Raw genomic sequence first — 15,155 nt, forward strand, 5'->3', positions numbered from 1 at the left:
TTGTGAGAATAGCTTTTAATTTTAAAACAACTGAAGCAATAAATCATCCATCTCTCTTTCCATCACAGGCAATGCTCTCCCCAAACAGTTGAGATATTTTAACAGCAGCTGTGACTAGTGCAAAATAAAATAAATACAAACTCTTTCAGGAGTCAACCTCAAACCTGCTGGGCAGGTGGGCGCAGGCAGCAGGCTCAGCCTCTGCCCAGGCCGATAGGAGCGGCGAGATTTACACCATACATCATCACACCCAGCTCTGAACGGACCACACAATACCTGGGGAGGGGAAACCACAAGAGAATGTTGCCTAAGGTGGAGCAAATATGCCCAGCACCCTCATGTAGCCAGCATCCTTGGCACATGGAAGATGCTTGAAAAATAAGTGCAAAGTTAGCTTCTAAGCAAAGCTGAAGGAACACGGTTTGGGGCTCATTTGCTTTAGTTTTGTTTTGTTTCTTTTATTGGAGTCTTATACATACTGGTTTTTACATAGAAAGTCTTCTGCTGTCTGGAAGGCATTCTGTGCCTCACCAAGCTGACTCCAGCGAAAATATGTGTGTTGCTTCTGTCTATTGGGAGAATTACCTTCCACACGTGGCATCTCACTGCTGACTCCACACCATCTAGAACCTAGAGCAGCACCTGTCCAAGTGCAATGCCAGCCACATGTCTAATTTTAATTTTGGTAGCCATATTAAAAAAAAGAGAAAAAGGAATAAGTGAAATTTTAGTAACAGCTTACTTATCTAAAATATTGTCATGTTAGCATGTAACCAATATAAAATACTGATGAAATATTTTACGTTCCCTTCTTTTTGGTACCAAGCCTTCAAAATCTGGTGTGTGTTTTACATGAACAGCACAATCTCGATTTGGACAAGCCAAATTTCAAGAGGTCACTAGCTACATGTGGCTACTGACCCCTGCACCCAGTAGCACAGATCCAGCACATTTTAATACAAACTCTTTCAAGATGATTTATGGTGTAGGGAATCTTCATGGCACTGCGTAGGTGATCTTATACACCAACGTAAGAGTACAAAATCTTGCTCTGTAACCTAGGATTTCTGACTGAGGCAAAGGGTGAAATCACATTCCATCTAATCCCATCCCCTGCTCCTGCTCAGCACCTGCCATCTCCCCAACAGACTACAGAGATAGTGTAATTTAGCAACAGCGATGCTCACAAGAGGAAGAGACATCCTTTCTGTGACAGACAACTTTCTCAGTACTCACTTGGGGATCATAGCTATCACTGAAATAGAGTAAGAAAATCGTCTACACACGTTACAGATTTATTTGCTGAAAGTGGTGCCGAGCTTTTTCATCGCAGGAGGTGTTTTAAACAGACTTTTTCATTTTTGAAGGGGATGGGAACAAGGTATCTTGTGGACTAAGAAGTGGAAAGTTTCAAGAATGGGAGAGAAAGAGGATAATTACCAAAGGAAGTGGGAAGGGAAGTTGGGGTGGGGACACTAAAATGATGCAGATTATAAACTGGGGAGTACGACCTATAACAAACCAACAAGTTACATCTAACCTCTGTGTGCTCCCTCATCCCACATGTCTAACCCCCATAGTAACTATAGGAAAATAAAAATAGAATCGAATGTTAGGGCAGGAGGGGACTTCTGAGCTGATCCAGCCTACCGCACTCATTGTAAAGAAAAAGGCCCAGAGAGGTAAAAGGCCCACGGCACCTGGAGTGGCATCGGGCCACGAACCCGGGTACGCACACTGGACACTGCAGGTCATGGGAAAGAATGATGTTGGGAGTCACAGGCTCAAGCTACTTGTGCCGGGCTTCCTGTAGCCCAAAGTGAGCGTGGGGGAACAGCAGGCACATTCTCTTATAGTTGGAAGAAAACAGCTGTGTCAATTCAAAATACCGAAGCAATGTTGACGTAAATGGCATTAAAACATGATTCTTCCAGTAGTCCTTTCTGCATGCTTTTTTCCCTTAAAAAAAAAATCCCCCAATCTAAACCAAAACTGGATTTCTGATCAGTTATACGGGCATTCAGATCAATTGACAAAATAAAAACTTTGATACATTTTCCAAAGACACATTCATTGGGATTTTACACAAATGGATATCAAAAGATATTTACAGGAAAAAAAAGGTGCACTCTTTCACACGTACACCCACACACGGTGAGAATTTCACAATTACACCACCACGCCTCACACAGAGGACTCCTAACAGGCTGATAATCTGACGAAATCCACACATTATTCCAGTTTTCAGTCACAAATAATCTCGTCAACATACATGGTGAAATTAAGGAGTATGTTCCAGACTTTTATTCCAGGGAAATCTGCCTCGTATATATTAAGGTATACATATAAACACACTTTTAAAAGCAAGAAAGAAACACATTATTTGCTCCAGTTTTTCCCCAACTCTCAATCTGAAATAAAGAATAGCACATATACAAAACTTTGCCTTGTAGAAATAGCCCTTTGTTTTGTGAGGCAGGAAAAAAAGGCAGCCATAGTAATATTCTCTTACAATATGTTTAGGCATCAAAAGGGCTAAGTTTATTTTTCTACTTGAAGAAATTAAATAATGGGTAGCCTATAATCTTGTACTGATTTTACACCATTTTGCAAAGTTTTATTACAAAATTTTTATTTTGTTCAAAATACACATGCTATCTTTGTTCACATTTCAATCCAAACCCCCAGTTATCCCCCGACCCCCGAAGAAGGCCTTCACTTTGTAAGAGCATTGATAACGAGTCATTTTTCACGTGTGTTTGGAGTCAGTATTCTAGGACACTGAGCCAAGGAGACTGGATTTTGTAAGGCTGCTTTGTGTAGGAATTTCTACAGGAGCCAGGGACTCATGTGACAGAGTGGGGCTGCTTTAGGATCTCCAAAACAACACTAAAAGGCGGCACTGGTGGGCACAACCGAGTAGAGTTACTGCACCGTGAGCGCCCTCCTCATGCCAACTGCATTTGTTCCCAAATTGAAGAAAACGTCAGACGAGAGAAGGAGAGAGCACACTCTACTGGGACCCACACGGCATACCACCTGCTACTCTTTCAAGGGTCACCGTATCAAACCTCACATATCTATCCTCAAAGCACAGCTGGAAAGAGAGAGCAGATGTTATTGTGCAGATAAGGAAGCTGAGGCACAGGGAGGATGAGGGTCTTGCCCAGCTAGGGGCAGCACCCAAGTCTCCAGGCTCCCAGCATCGGGCTCAGTGCTCCTCAGACATACAGCGTAGCTAATCTCCTGTAAAAGGAGCCCCGATCTTAACCAGAATCCTGACTGCTCACAACTCACCGTGTTGTAATCCACTTGTCCATGTGGTATTTTACCCAACTGGTTCTACTTTATTTTCCTACAGTTTCTAGACAGATCCTTTCTACCAATCAAATGCATGTTAGGCAGACTGCAGTAGATCCTTCTTCATTTGACTGGATAATCTGAAATAGAAACTCCAGAGACTCTAGAATTCGGTACAGAGCTGCAGGAAGATTATAAACCACTCTTGTTGCACTTTTTCATCACATTTGAAACCCTGATCTAATCCCAGGTTGCAACAAAAATACTAAAACACCAAAATGGAAATGATGGTTTTTCACAATGTCATATAAAGCTTCCTTGCATCTGAAGCCCTGAAGGTGCCCAAGATCACACTGCTGGTCACAGCAAATAAGCAGCAAAGGCAAGTCAGGAGGTGATTAGCCCAGAAAGGGCCAAGAGGAGACTCTAGCCCCAGAAAAATGTAAAAATGGAGGCAGGCGAAGAGCTCAGGGACAAGAAAATTACAGACAAATTTGGGGCACTTAGTGTGATTCCAGGGAGTTGTTACGTGTTATGGTAAGATTAGCTATTTTAACTAAAAATACATACTATGCCTTAGGGAGAAGGGCTGCTGAGAACCAGAATTCATCTACTTTTATGTGGCAAAGAACAATGTTGTGCTGCTGTGGGCATCCGGCATTCTCCCACAAAATGTCACAAACCCAGGTGGATTCTTGACAACACTTTTTTAAAGGGACAACTCAGCCCTTTTTACTCCTGAAAATCTAAGTGGGGAACCAATTTTTAAAACTGTTCCTGAGTTATAGTTTCTTTAAAATAGTTACTTGCTTTTCTCAGCTATGCTTAAGACCAACTGCTTTAACCTTTAAAAACTAGCCCGTCATAGATTTCCTGGTTGATGATAACAGTCTCACCCTCACACATTCACACAATCACATTATGAATTTTGATACGATTAAATTAAAAATACCTTTCATTGCAGATGCTCTTATCTTCTATACATGGACAGGTCAGAAATTGTGTGTAATGAAAAAACTATGTCACAAATAAAGCCCATCCCATTACTGATTTTTGATATGAAACAAAAATGGGCTTCTCATTTATTTGGGGGTGAGGCCACACCATGGGCCCCCGAAAGCATAACAGAGGGCTGATGGCACATTCCCATTTTTGGTGTGACACTGGCAGATCCCCCACCAGCAGTATAAATACTTTTTTTTTTAAATCATCCTCTCCTTGAACATTTATAAAAAGAAAAACTATCTACAGTAGTGTATCATCACTAATAGAAATTCCTTCCCAGTTCTATTTCAGAAGGCGTCAAATGATGTTCTTTAAATAAACTATAAATACCCCCATGTATTCCTTCATTTCATGTCTGGCTGTCCCAACTTCTGCTTTTTTTTTTTTTTTTTTTTTTTTTTTTTTTTTGGCAAATTAAAAAGGCGTGTGGCTTCTTCTGGCCAACTGGCACATCTGAGGCTCAGCGTGGTACCCTGTGGTAAAAGTACATGTAGCCCAGGTCCTTAGGGGGCCTTTCTGAGGCACACACCCTGTGGTCATTGTAGATCACCCATCTGAAAACAAAAGAGAAGAATTCGATGATTTCAGTCAGTCCCAGGAAGCTTAGAGGAAAAAAAGTTACTGCTCCATCCTTATAATAGTCAAGGTGTTTTAAGACAAACCCAAGCCTGTTGTATAAAAAGGAACAGAACACTGGTGGGAATTTACTACTACTTTTTTTATTCTTGAGCTCAAAAGTGGTCATTAAAGGGGTTTCCAAACATTTTAAACCCTTTGATCTCATAGCCCCTTTTGTAGAAATCCATAGATGGCCTCAGAAATTAAGTCAAAGAATTATGTACGACAGCACTTATTTCAGCCTGAGACATAAAACTAGGTACAAATAAGAAGTAAAGAGCCATGTGGTGAACTACTGTACAACTATTAAAATGTCTTCAAGGAATATTTGGTAAAGTGGGAAAATTATTTCAATACAGTATGAAGTGGAGAAAAAGGTTAAAAAATTGTATGTGCTGTGTGCATACCTTACTCTTAGAAAAGTTGTAAATACATATGTACATTTATATATAGCATATGTACATAGACATATGCCCTCTCCCAACGAAAATAATAAAACAAAGAGAAGCGTTATCAAAATATAAACAATGATTATCTTTAGGCTTTCAAATGACATATCCTTTGCTTGTTTTTGCACTTTACAAATTCCTTGCCATAAACTTTATGGCTTCTTAAATTATAATTAAGCTCATTTTCTTAAGAAGAATATTTTGCTTAGTAATAAAAAAAATTCTCACTATAAATCAAGTGTCTGTGCACAACTGTTTCATTAATCAAGTTAAGATGACAGCACTAAAAGACATACCAAAAAGGGGCACAACCAAGTTGCAGGGGTGGGGGGGACGTGTCTCCCCTGCAGTGCATCTTGTTGTATAAGATCAACATCCCACCAGGACAGGGCATGACTCCATTTCTCCAGCATCCCAGAGGCTGAGCATTGCCTCAAGCAGGAGGCCGACACACAGGCTGCTCAGAGGAAAGCTCAAGGAAGACAAACCAGTGGGGTGTGTGGGGATCCAGCCCAAGGAGAAGGTTCTGAAGAGAGCAGCAACCTCACATGCCGTAGATGTCTTATTCCTGGTTCACCACACATATAGCAATTCTACTTAAGAAGCCAAGAAGCCCACTGTAAGGCCACAATAAGGCAAAACAGTGGATGTTTAGGGACACCAGATAAAACACAGGATACCCAGTTAGATTTAAATGGCAGGCAAGCAACAAACAATTTTTTAGTGTAAATACATCCCACGTAATACTGAAGACATGTTTATACTAAAAAGTTATTCGTTGTTTATCTGAAATTCAAATTTCCAGGGCATCCAGTTTTCTCATTTTGTTGGCTAAAACTGGCAATCCTATGGAGGTCCCAAATATCTACACATTCGGCTGCAGGATGTATCTTTATTTTGGGAAGTCACTTTGGTATAATGGTTGAGAGAAGCTTTGAATACCAGCTACTTACAGGCTAAGTTCAAGCTATTCAACTTCTGTGAGCCTCCTGTGTCTTGATGTGTAAAATGGCTTTAAGAGTATATCCCTACAAAACCATTGTTGAGAGCCAAATGAAATAATATAACAATAATATACACCTAGTAGAGTCCCTGGCATACAGTAGGTGCTTAATAAAACATGGATATCATTTACCTTCTAAAAAAGACTTACCTTCCTTCCTTTTTAATATGGCAAACATAATGGCCACTCATTGTAGATGTTCCCATGTGACTGATGAACGCAAATAATTCATACACTATGAAAGAAGAAACACCTCTGTTACAAGGCAGCATTACCAGAAACCAAAGCCGCTTCTGATTAGAATTTAAAGCCAAAAACAGTGGGGGCGCCTATGGGGCTCAGTTGGTTAAGCATCTGACTTCGGTTCAGGTCATGATCTCACGGTTTGTCAGTTTGAGCCCTGCACCGGGCTCTGTGCTGACAGCTCAGAGCCTGGAGGAGCCTGCTTCAGATTCTGTGTCTCCCTCTCTCTCTGCCCCTTCCCCACTCTTGCTGTCTCTATCTCTCATAAATAAATGAACTTAAAAAAAATAAAAGCCAACAACAGTGAACCCCAGCAACTGTTTAGATTGAAAGACAAAGACTGTTTACCTTGCTATGCTGAGAACACACACACCCATCCCCACACACACACACCCAAAGTGACATCAAATTTGACCTGCAAATTCATCACAACACAGGACATAAACTATCAAAGCACAGCTGACATTAGATTCCTATCTGGAAGGGGCTTTAAAATCCCATAGCCAAGTCTGGTGGCAAGCTCATGGGTCTAACGGGGAAGTCCTGGCTCTCTCACTTCTAAGCAGCATGAGAGCAGAAAGTGGTTTCCTCTTTCTGAGCTTGTTTCTTCACAGTGATTAAAAAATCCACCCACTTCACAAGGTTGTATAAGGCGTAAGTGAGCAATTCAGACTAAAATACTATACAAATGTCAGGATTATGAGAAAGACAGCAGAGAGCTGTTGTCATTTATAGAAAAGGATAATGCTTCACAGTAGGCTTCTTGTGGATTCTGACTTGCTCACAACGATACGGGACCAAAATTCAGACTTCATGCTTTCTGAAGAAGAAAATATAGAGCCTTAGTGTAAGACCGATGTTTATTCTCTAATAAGTACCTCCTGCCATCTAGCAAAGTATTCTGGATATCCCCATTCTGAATGAATTTCAGCTCATGCTCCCTGGGCCAGGCCTCAACCTAAAAACACCGAGTGGGCTCCATGGACTGGTACCCATCCACTCTGCAAACTGTTACAGGCCACGACGGAGTGTTTACAAACTTTCATAATAATTTCAGAACAGTATTCATGTCTGTTGAATCTAATAAGGAAAGAAAATGAGCTTACCTGTTCATTTTTCTAGTGCTTAATTTGTATTGCATTTTCCAAAGTATTGTTTCTGGACACACTCTTTCCCTTGACCCTCCCTCTCTAATTCCTTCTCTCCTTTGCTGTTCACTCAGGCTCATCCACTTACTTTCCCACAAGTCCCGACCTTACTCCCCCTTCACTTCACATCACGCACTGCTGATCACCTGCTCCTTCCTCAAATATTTGCCCCCAGGACACAACTGTCTCTTGGTTGTTCAGCTGTCTCGTGGGCTCCTCCTCATCTCCCTGACCTTCAAACACTGATGACCTGGAACTTAGACCTCAGACCTTTCTTTTCTCCATTCTACACACACTCTCTCTCTTTGGGTGATCTCATCCCATTGCATGGAGTTAAATGGAATTATTTTCTTAATTTCTGGAATGTTCATTGCTAATGCCCAGAAATACAATTGAATTTTGTATGCTGATCTTGTTTCTTATAATCTTGTTAAATCCATTTATTAGTCCTAAAAGTTTTTAGTGAATTCCTTTGGATTTTCTATATACAAAATTATATCATCTGCAAATAGACAGAAGTTATACTTCTTCTTTGCTAACTTGGATGCCTTTTATTTCTTTTTCTTGCCTAATTGCCTTAGCTAGAATATTCTATTACAATGCTAAATAGAAATGGCAAGAGTGGACATCCCTGTCTTGTTCCTGACCTTAGAGGAAAAACATTTAGTCTTTCACCATTACGCATGATATGAGCTATGGGGTTTTTGTAGATGCTCTTTGTCAGGTTGAGAAAGCTCCTTTCATTTCCAGCTTGTTGAGCATTCCCTCTTCGGCCTTATCCATCTCAGTTAATGGTGATTCCATTCTTCCATTCAGGACAAAATTTTGACTTCTCTCTGACACCCATCTTTATTTTTCTTTTTGGTAAATTTTTTTGAGTATAGTTGACACACAATGTTATATCAGTTTCATGTCTCCTCAGGCTCTTTACACACATCCAATGCATCAGCAAATCCTGTCAGCATTTCCTTCAAAATATATCCAGCATCCAACCACTTTTTACCACCTCCACTAGTAATGCCTGATCCTAGTTACTGTCATCACTTGTCTGAATTTTTACAACAGCCCCCTATCTGGGCTCCTTGCTTCCTCCTTGCCCTCTACTGACTATTCTCAGTATGGCTGTCACAGTGGTCTTTAAATGGAAGTCAAACTGTGATTACTACTATTCAAAACCTTCCCAGTGGCATCTTGTATCTCACAGTAAACTCTTCCTCTCACAATGACCTATGAGGCCAATCTCCTGCCCCTCTCCCCCTCACTCCACCCTGGCTACTCCCCCTATCCCCCTCACATCACCTCAGCTACTTCCCCCCTCCCCCTCACTCCACCCCAACTATTCCCTTGCTCCCCCTCACTCCATCCCAGCTATTCCCCTTCTCCCCCTCACTCCACCTGGGCTACTCCTCTTCTCCCCCACACTCCACCCCTGCTACACACCATCCCCCTTACTCCACCATGGCTACTCCCCTTCTCCCCCTCACTCCATCCCAGCTACTCTAACCTCCTGGCTACTCCTCAAACACCCAGCACGTTCTGGCCTTCAAGCCTCTACACTTATTGTTCCCTCTCTGAAACTATTCTTTCAGATGTCATTTACTTACTTCACTCCTTACTTCATTGAGACCATGGATGAAATTATCACCTCGGAGAGGACTTCCTGAACCACCTTGTAAAAGAGCAACTCTCCCTTCCACCCCCACCCTCACTCCTAAGCTCACCTGCAACCTTGCTTTATTATTGTCCACACAGCATGAAGCAACTCCTGTCACATTACATACTTACTTGTGTGTTTATTTATTGTCTATCTCCTTTTATCTCAGATTAGAATATATCTCCGTAAGGATAAGCAGTCGGTCTGCTATGTTTACTGAAATATTCCTGACACAGAGAATGGTGGCTTAGCATGCAACAGACGCTTCATAGGTATTTGCTGAACATATAAATAAATGTATGAATTAGAGAACAACTCCGTTCACTCCATTTCTTCACTTGTTTTTATATCATCTTATATTGTATATATTTTATAAACCACCTACCAAAATATAAATTAGTAAAATAATTATTAAAAAAAGGGGTTCCTGGGAGGCTCAGTCAAGCATCTGACTCTTGATTTCAGCTCAGGTCACAATCTTACAGTTTGTGACTTCGGGGCCCACGTCGGGCTGCAAGCTGACAGTGTGGAGCCTACTTGAGATTTATTCTTTACCTCTCTCTCTGCCCTTCCCTCCCTCCCTCCCTCCCCTCTCTCTCTCTCAAAATAAACTTTAAAAAAAATAATTAGTAACAAAGATATCACTCAGAGGGGATTGCCTTGCCCATCATTAACTAAATTTTTGTTGTTAGCTGTCATATCATCTGATGACTAAATCAATCAATCAATAAATAAAATCCAAGTTTAAAACCTGAAACCAGGCAAAAACAATTATGAGTGGCAATCATTTTGCCTGGCACTTAGTTTTTGAAATAGTGACCCAAGCACCCTTTTTGGTCTTCCCTCCCCTTTGCCCCCCCCCCCCAACACTAAGAACCTACCCTACAGTAAGCAAGGGAGAGTGTGGGCAGAGACCGGTTCATGTTTCTAGACCCTGGTTGGTTTTTAAAACTCTTTGGAATGGGGTGCCTGGGTGGCTCAGTTGGTTAAGCATCCAACTTCAGCTCAGGTCATGATCTCAGTGGTTCTCGGGTTCAAGCCCCACATCTGCCTCTGTGCTAACAGCTCGGAGCCTGGAGCCTGCGGCCTGCGGCCTGCTTCAGTTTCTGTGTCTCCCTCACCCTCTGCACCGTCCCCCACCCCCATTAACTCTTTCTCTCTCTCTCTCTCTCTCTCAAAAATGAATAAACATTTAAAAAAAATTTTTTTTAACTCTTTGGAATAATTCTATATCAAATTCCAATACTTCAGTCTGAGATACAGTACTGGTCTCCCAAAATGAAGCTGCTCTCTTAGAGTCTTCATGAAATAAAGACAGGGCATGATACCCTAACCAAGACTTCCCCCCTCCCATGGAACTGATCCCCAAAACAATGACGTAAATAATTGAACAGAGTATCTAATGAACATTGCTCACATTAAGCATGGGTCATACAATGAAACATTGCTTAGACCCCAAAACAGCCAATGAGTTGACAAAACAAGACAGAGAAAGGGATGCATCCATATATTCCCAAGCCCCCAAAGGCATTTCTCCTCTCTTTGGTTAAAAACAATTCAATGTATACTCAGAATCATAAAAATGAATTAAAGAAAAAAAAGGATTAGCATAAATCTTAGTCTTATAATTAAAATTAACAATGTTTATCAATATAAGCAACCACCCCATGCATTATTCAAGACCTCCTGCTGGAACCACCAGCAAAAGAGAGCATCTCTCCCAATGCATTTGCAAAAACTCAACAGGTAAGAAATCTCAATTGATATTTGCTTCCAAAAGAGAAAGTGAAGGCGAATAAACCCAACAGGGCAGCTACTGCTGATTCTTCTCCAAGTTCCCAGAGGCCTCCCTCTAAAAAAACAGCATCAGTGCACACACTCCCAAAAAATGTGCAGACCCCTCTTCACAGAGATAGAAAAAGCAGTATGAGGCAAGGCAAATCATTTTTTAAATGCTGACTTGCAACAGAGAAACTCTGGAAGTACCCAGAAGAGCTGGACAAAATTGCCTAAACCACTATGTCCCTCTAGAAAGCCAGAATTAAACAGTGTCTCCAACTCACATCTTTCCCCCTCACTTCCCTCTCCCAACAAAACTTGTCCTTTTTTGAACATTAGAAAAATGTGTCCAACCTTCCTAATATGAAGAATGTTTTAATATCAAAATTTTACCACCACCGCCCCTAAACAACAAAACAGCGACTATGCCCTGATTTTATTCTTTGAGAAAGGACTGTCAGAAAACAAGGGTGGCACGTGGAAAACAGAGGAGCCAGGCAGCCTGCCCTTTCATGTCATATGGAGGAATGGCCACCCAAGGGTTGTCTAGAGTAGGGACTGGCATACTATGATGGCTCATAAGCCAAATCCAGCCCTCAGACTACTTCTGTACTGCCAAGGAGAAAGGAAGGAGGAGAGGGACAAAAATGCCAGATGACATAATTATGGCCCACAAAGCCTGAAACATTTACTCTCCGGCCCTTTAGAGGAAAGGCTTGCTGTTCTCAGTCTAGGGAAATGAAAGTTTATCTCACTGCTTACTACTGACTAAAGGTCCCAGACTTAGTAAAGTTACTCGTTAACTTGTAGATTTTTGTTTGGTAAAAATACAAAAAATTTCTGTCCAGTGGAATGTATACCCTCAAGGATTTATGACCCTGAGACACTAATTTTATATTTAACTCAGCAGTCAAATTATCTTTCAACATCCTGGCTTCTCCGATGCTTTGAACCAGTAATAAAAACTAACTGGTCCCCTCAGTAATTAAGGAGTCAAAGAAAATCTGTGATACGTGCTCAGTTTATATGTACCTGAAAATCGTGATTTTACCTTTTTGAAAATTATAGTTCAACAACTCGTAATGACCTAAAGCAACTCTAGATTCAGGAGTGCAGTTCAATGAATTTATATTTGTTAAGCCATTATAGCATCTATATGCTGTATATTTGAAAAGCAGTACTATCTTGTAAGGGTGTGACACATTAGTCTACAGAGCGTGCACAGAGTACACAAACACCAACAGACTCCTTGAAAGGACCAGCGAGACCCCAGGGGCTCCACAGCTTTTTGGTAAGAAACCCAAACGGAGTCTTCCAACTGAATCTTCCTAACTGGAATAACTGGATCCATTACCCACCTCTAACTCCTTCTGTACAACGGTGGGGTGGGGTGGGGGGGGGGGGGGAGATCATTCCCAATTTATTAACATTTGACTCACAAATACCTTATATCTGCAAACAATTTCTACCCAGAACAGCTTGATTTCCCTCATCACTGCTCTGAGAAAAGAACACAGTGGGAGGTGGGGGGGAGAGAACAGGGTAGATTTGGATTTGGAGCTTTGAGAAAACTTCAAAATTCCCAAAAAAAGCAAAAGGAGCATTTGGGTAAATCAAGAACAGCTTAAGGCAGCTGACAACAAAGACAGACTCTTGAAGAGCCTACAAATGGGCTCCCCAACCTCAGCCAGCTCAAAATTACCAAAACCTCTTGACTTCTCTTTCTTATACTGCCTAAAACTCTAAATATCAACCAATCCCCTCCAAAGCTTAATAGTTCTCAGTCATTCATACTTTAGTATAAATTAGCTTATTTCAGACTGGCTTCCTCTTAACTTCCAATAATGCCATTTAAAAAAAAAAAAAAAGGCCTATAGGAATTACAAGCAGATACTGAAATGCATGGGCTCAGGAGCCCAGCTGCATTAAGTGTGTGTTGCTTTCCAGAGACCACTTGTGTTTAGCTCCACTGCGTGGTTGTACCTCCTGCTCTGTGGATCCTATTCCCGTTGCATCCCTCAGGGAGCCTGACGCTTTGGGAGACCCACCATTATATAAATGTCTCTCTGCTCCCCTTGCTGGAAAATCTCAGCTGCAGTAAAAGCTGTCTGTGCCATTACAGCGATGCGGCTAAAGGTGCCAGAGCAGATTTTGAGTAATCACAGCCTAATCACATTTTAATTACATTGGCAATCAGTGAGTTCTTAAAAAAAAAAGAAAGAAAGAAAGAAAGATTAAATGCTCGTTAAGCACAACACAGAAACAGAAATAATTTTGCAAATGGCAAAAGCCCAGATAGGTCAGACTGAAAGGCCTGATTTTTGCACTTTTTGTAATATTTAAAAACTCAACAGAAAGTTAGGTGATAGCCCTACAATGTGCAGAATATGATGATAGAGCCTTTTGCAAAACAGACTCCTCCTTCCCTTCCAATTTAGAAAATCTTCAGTAAGATGAAGGAGGAGGTACACAGGTTTCAAAATCAGACAGACCTGAATTCTAAGCTGGTTCTCCCACCACCAAGTCACCTAACTTGTCAGGTCCCCATTTCCTCATCTGAACACCCAGCCGTAAGGAGTGAAGGAAAGCTGTGGAGGAAGTAGCGGGTGCCTTAGCAGGCATTCAATAAGTGACACGCTATTTCACCCAGTGTTGTTAGCATTAACCCTTCTTTTTTTTTAATTTTTCTAAATGTTTGTTTTTGAGAGAGAGAGAGACAGAGACAGAGTTCTAGTGAGGGAGGGGGAGAGAGGGAGGGAGACACAGAATCTGAAGCAGGCTCCCAGGCTCTGAGCTGTCGCCACAGAGCCTGACACAGGGCTCCAACTCCAAGATCACGACCTGAGCCAGAGTCGGACACTCAACTGACTGAGCCACCCAGGTGCCCCAGTACAAGTGCTTCAGTAATCCCTGTCCTTATATAGTCACTTTTTTCCTAATTCAAACACCTATCTTGCCATTATTTTCCACATTAACATGGTATAGTGATGTCCCAGCAGCCACTGTCCTCCTTCTTAAGGCAATGGTAACCTAATCTGGCTTGTAGGGTGGTGGTTCCCAAAGTTTGGCTGAATTAGAACCACCTAGAGGGCTTGCTGACTCCTAAATTGCTGGACCACCTCTGAGGTCCTAATTCGATAGGTCTAGAGTGGGGCCCAAGAATATTCATTTCTAATCAGTTCACAGATGACGCTGATATTCCTGGTCCAGGACCACTCCCTTCCCTTCTCAGATCACAAGCTAGGAAGGAAGGTCTCCACCCTCAGGTTCCATGAGTGGGTCCAGTGATCAGGGGAAGGCTGGGCAGCACATGACTCAGATTCTCAGGACCTTTGCTAAGAACTCCAGGACAGTACTCCGCTGGATTTTAACCTGGAGACATACATTGTAGGAGGCACTGGAAGTCACCTCAGGGCCATTAGGGAGACGCTGTCTGAGAGTGGCACCAACCCAGAGGAAGCAGAGCCAAGGGGAACAAACAGATAAAAGGGTTTCAGTCCCAGGGGCGCCTGGGTGGCTCAGTCAGTTAAGCATCTGGACTTGTGATTTCAGCTTAGGTCATGATCCCAGGGTTGTGGGATCGAGCCCTGTGCTGGGCTCCTCGTGGAGCATGGAGCCTGCTTAAGATTCTCTCTGTCTCTTTTCCTCTGCCCCCTCTCCCCCTCACACTAGCACATTCCGTCTCTCTCTCTAAAACAAACTTAAAAAAAAGGGGGGGGGGTTCAGTCCCAGAATCAAGGGCATGGTCTCCCTGGGACTGTCCAGGTTTTATGATACAATACTTCCCTTTTTGCTTAGATAAGTTTGGCTCAGCTCTCCTTCCACTTACAGCAGAACCGGAAAACGGAGTTTGTTGGTTTTACTTGGTTTTCCTGTCCGTTTTGGCTCTCCATTTTGCTCCTAAATAACAATTACCTGAACCGTTAAATTGTCTCCATTACCACCAAGTCAAATGT

General features: G+C 42.0%; 1 protein-coding gene across 1 annotated transcript in view; it reads right to left on the reverse strand.

The window, feature by feature from the left end:
* The window catches only part of USP13 (ubiquitin specific peptidase 13), a 119,453-nt gene continuing 104,298 nt past the window's right edge, over nt 1–15,155 (reverse strand). The window contains 2 exon segments of the mRNA XM_045502889.1: nt 1–4,859; nt 6,526–6,610. Of these exon segments, the coding sequence (XP_045358845.1) occupies nt 4,766–4,859; nt 6,526–6,610 (179 nt within the window). The 3' untranslated portion in view covers nt 1–4,765.

Source organism: Leopardus geoffroyi, chromosome C2, assembly GCF_018350155.1.
Source record: "Leopardus geoffroyi isolate Oge1 chromosome C2, O.geoffroyi_Oge1_pat1.0, whole genome shotgun sequence".
NCBI classification, from domain to species: Eukaryota; Metazoa; Chordata; class Mammalia; order Carnivora; family Felidae; genus Leopardus; species Leopardus geoffroyi.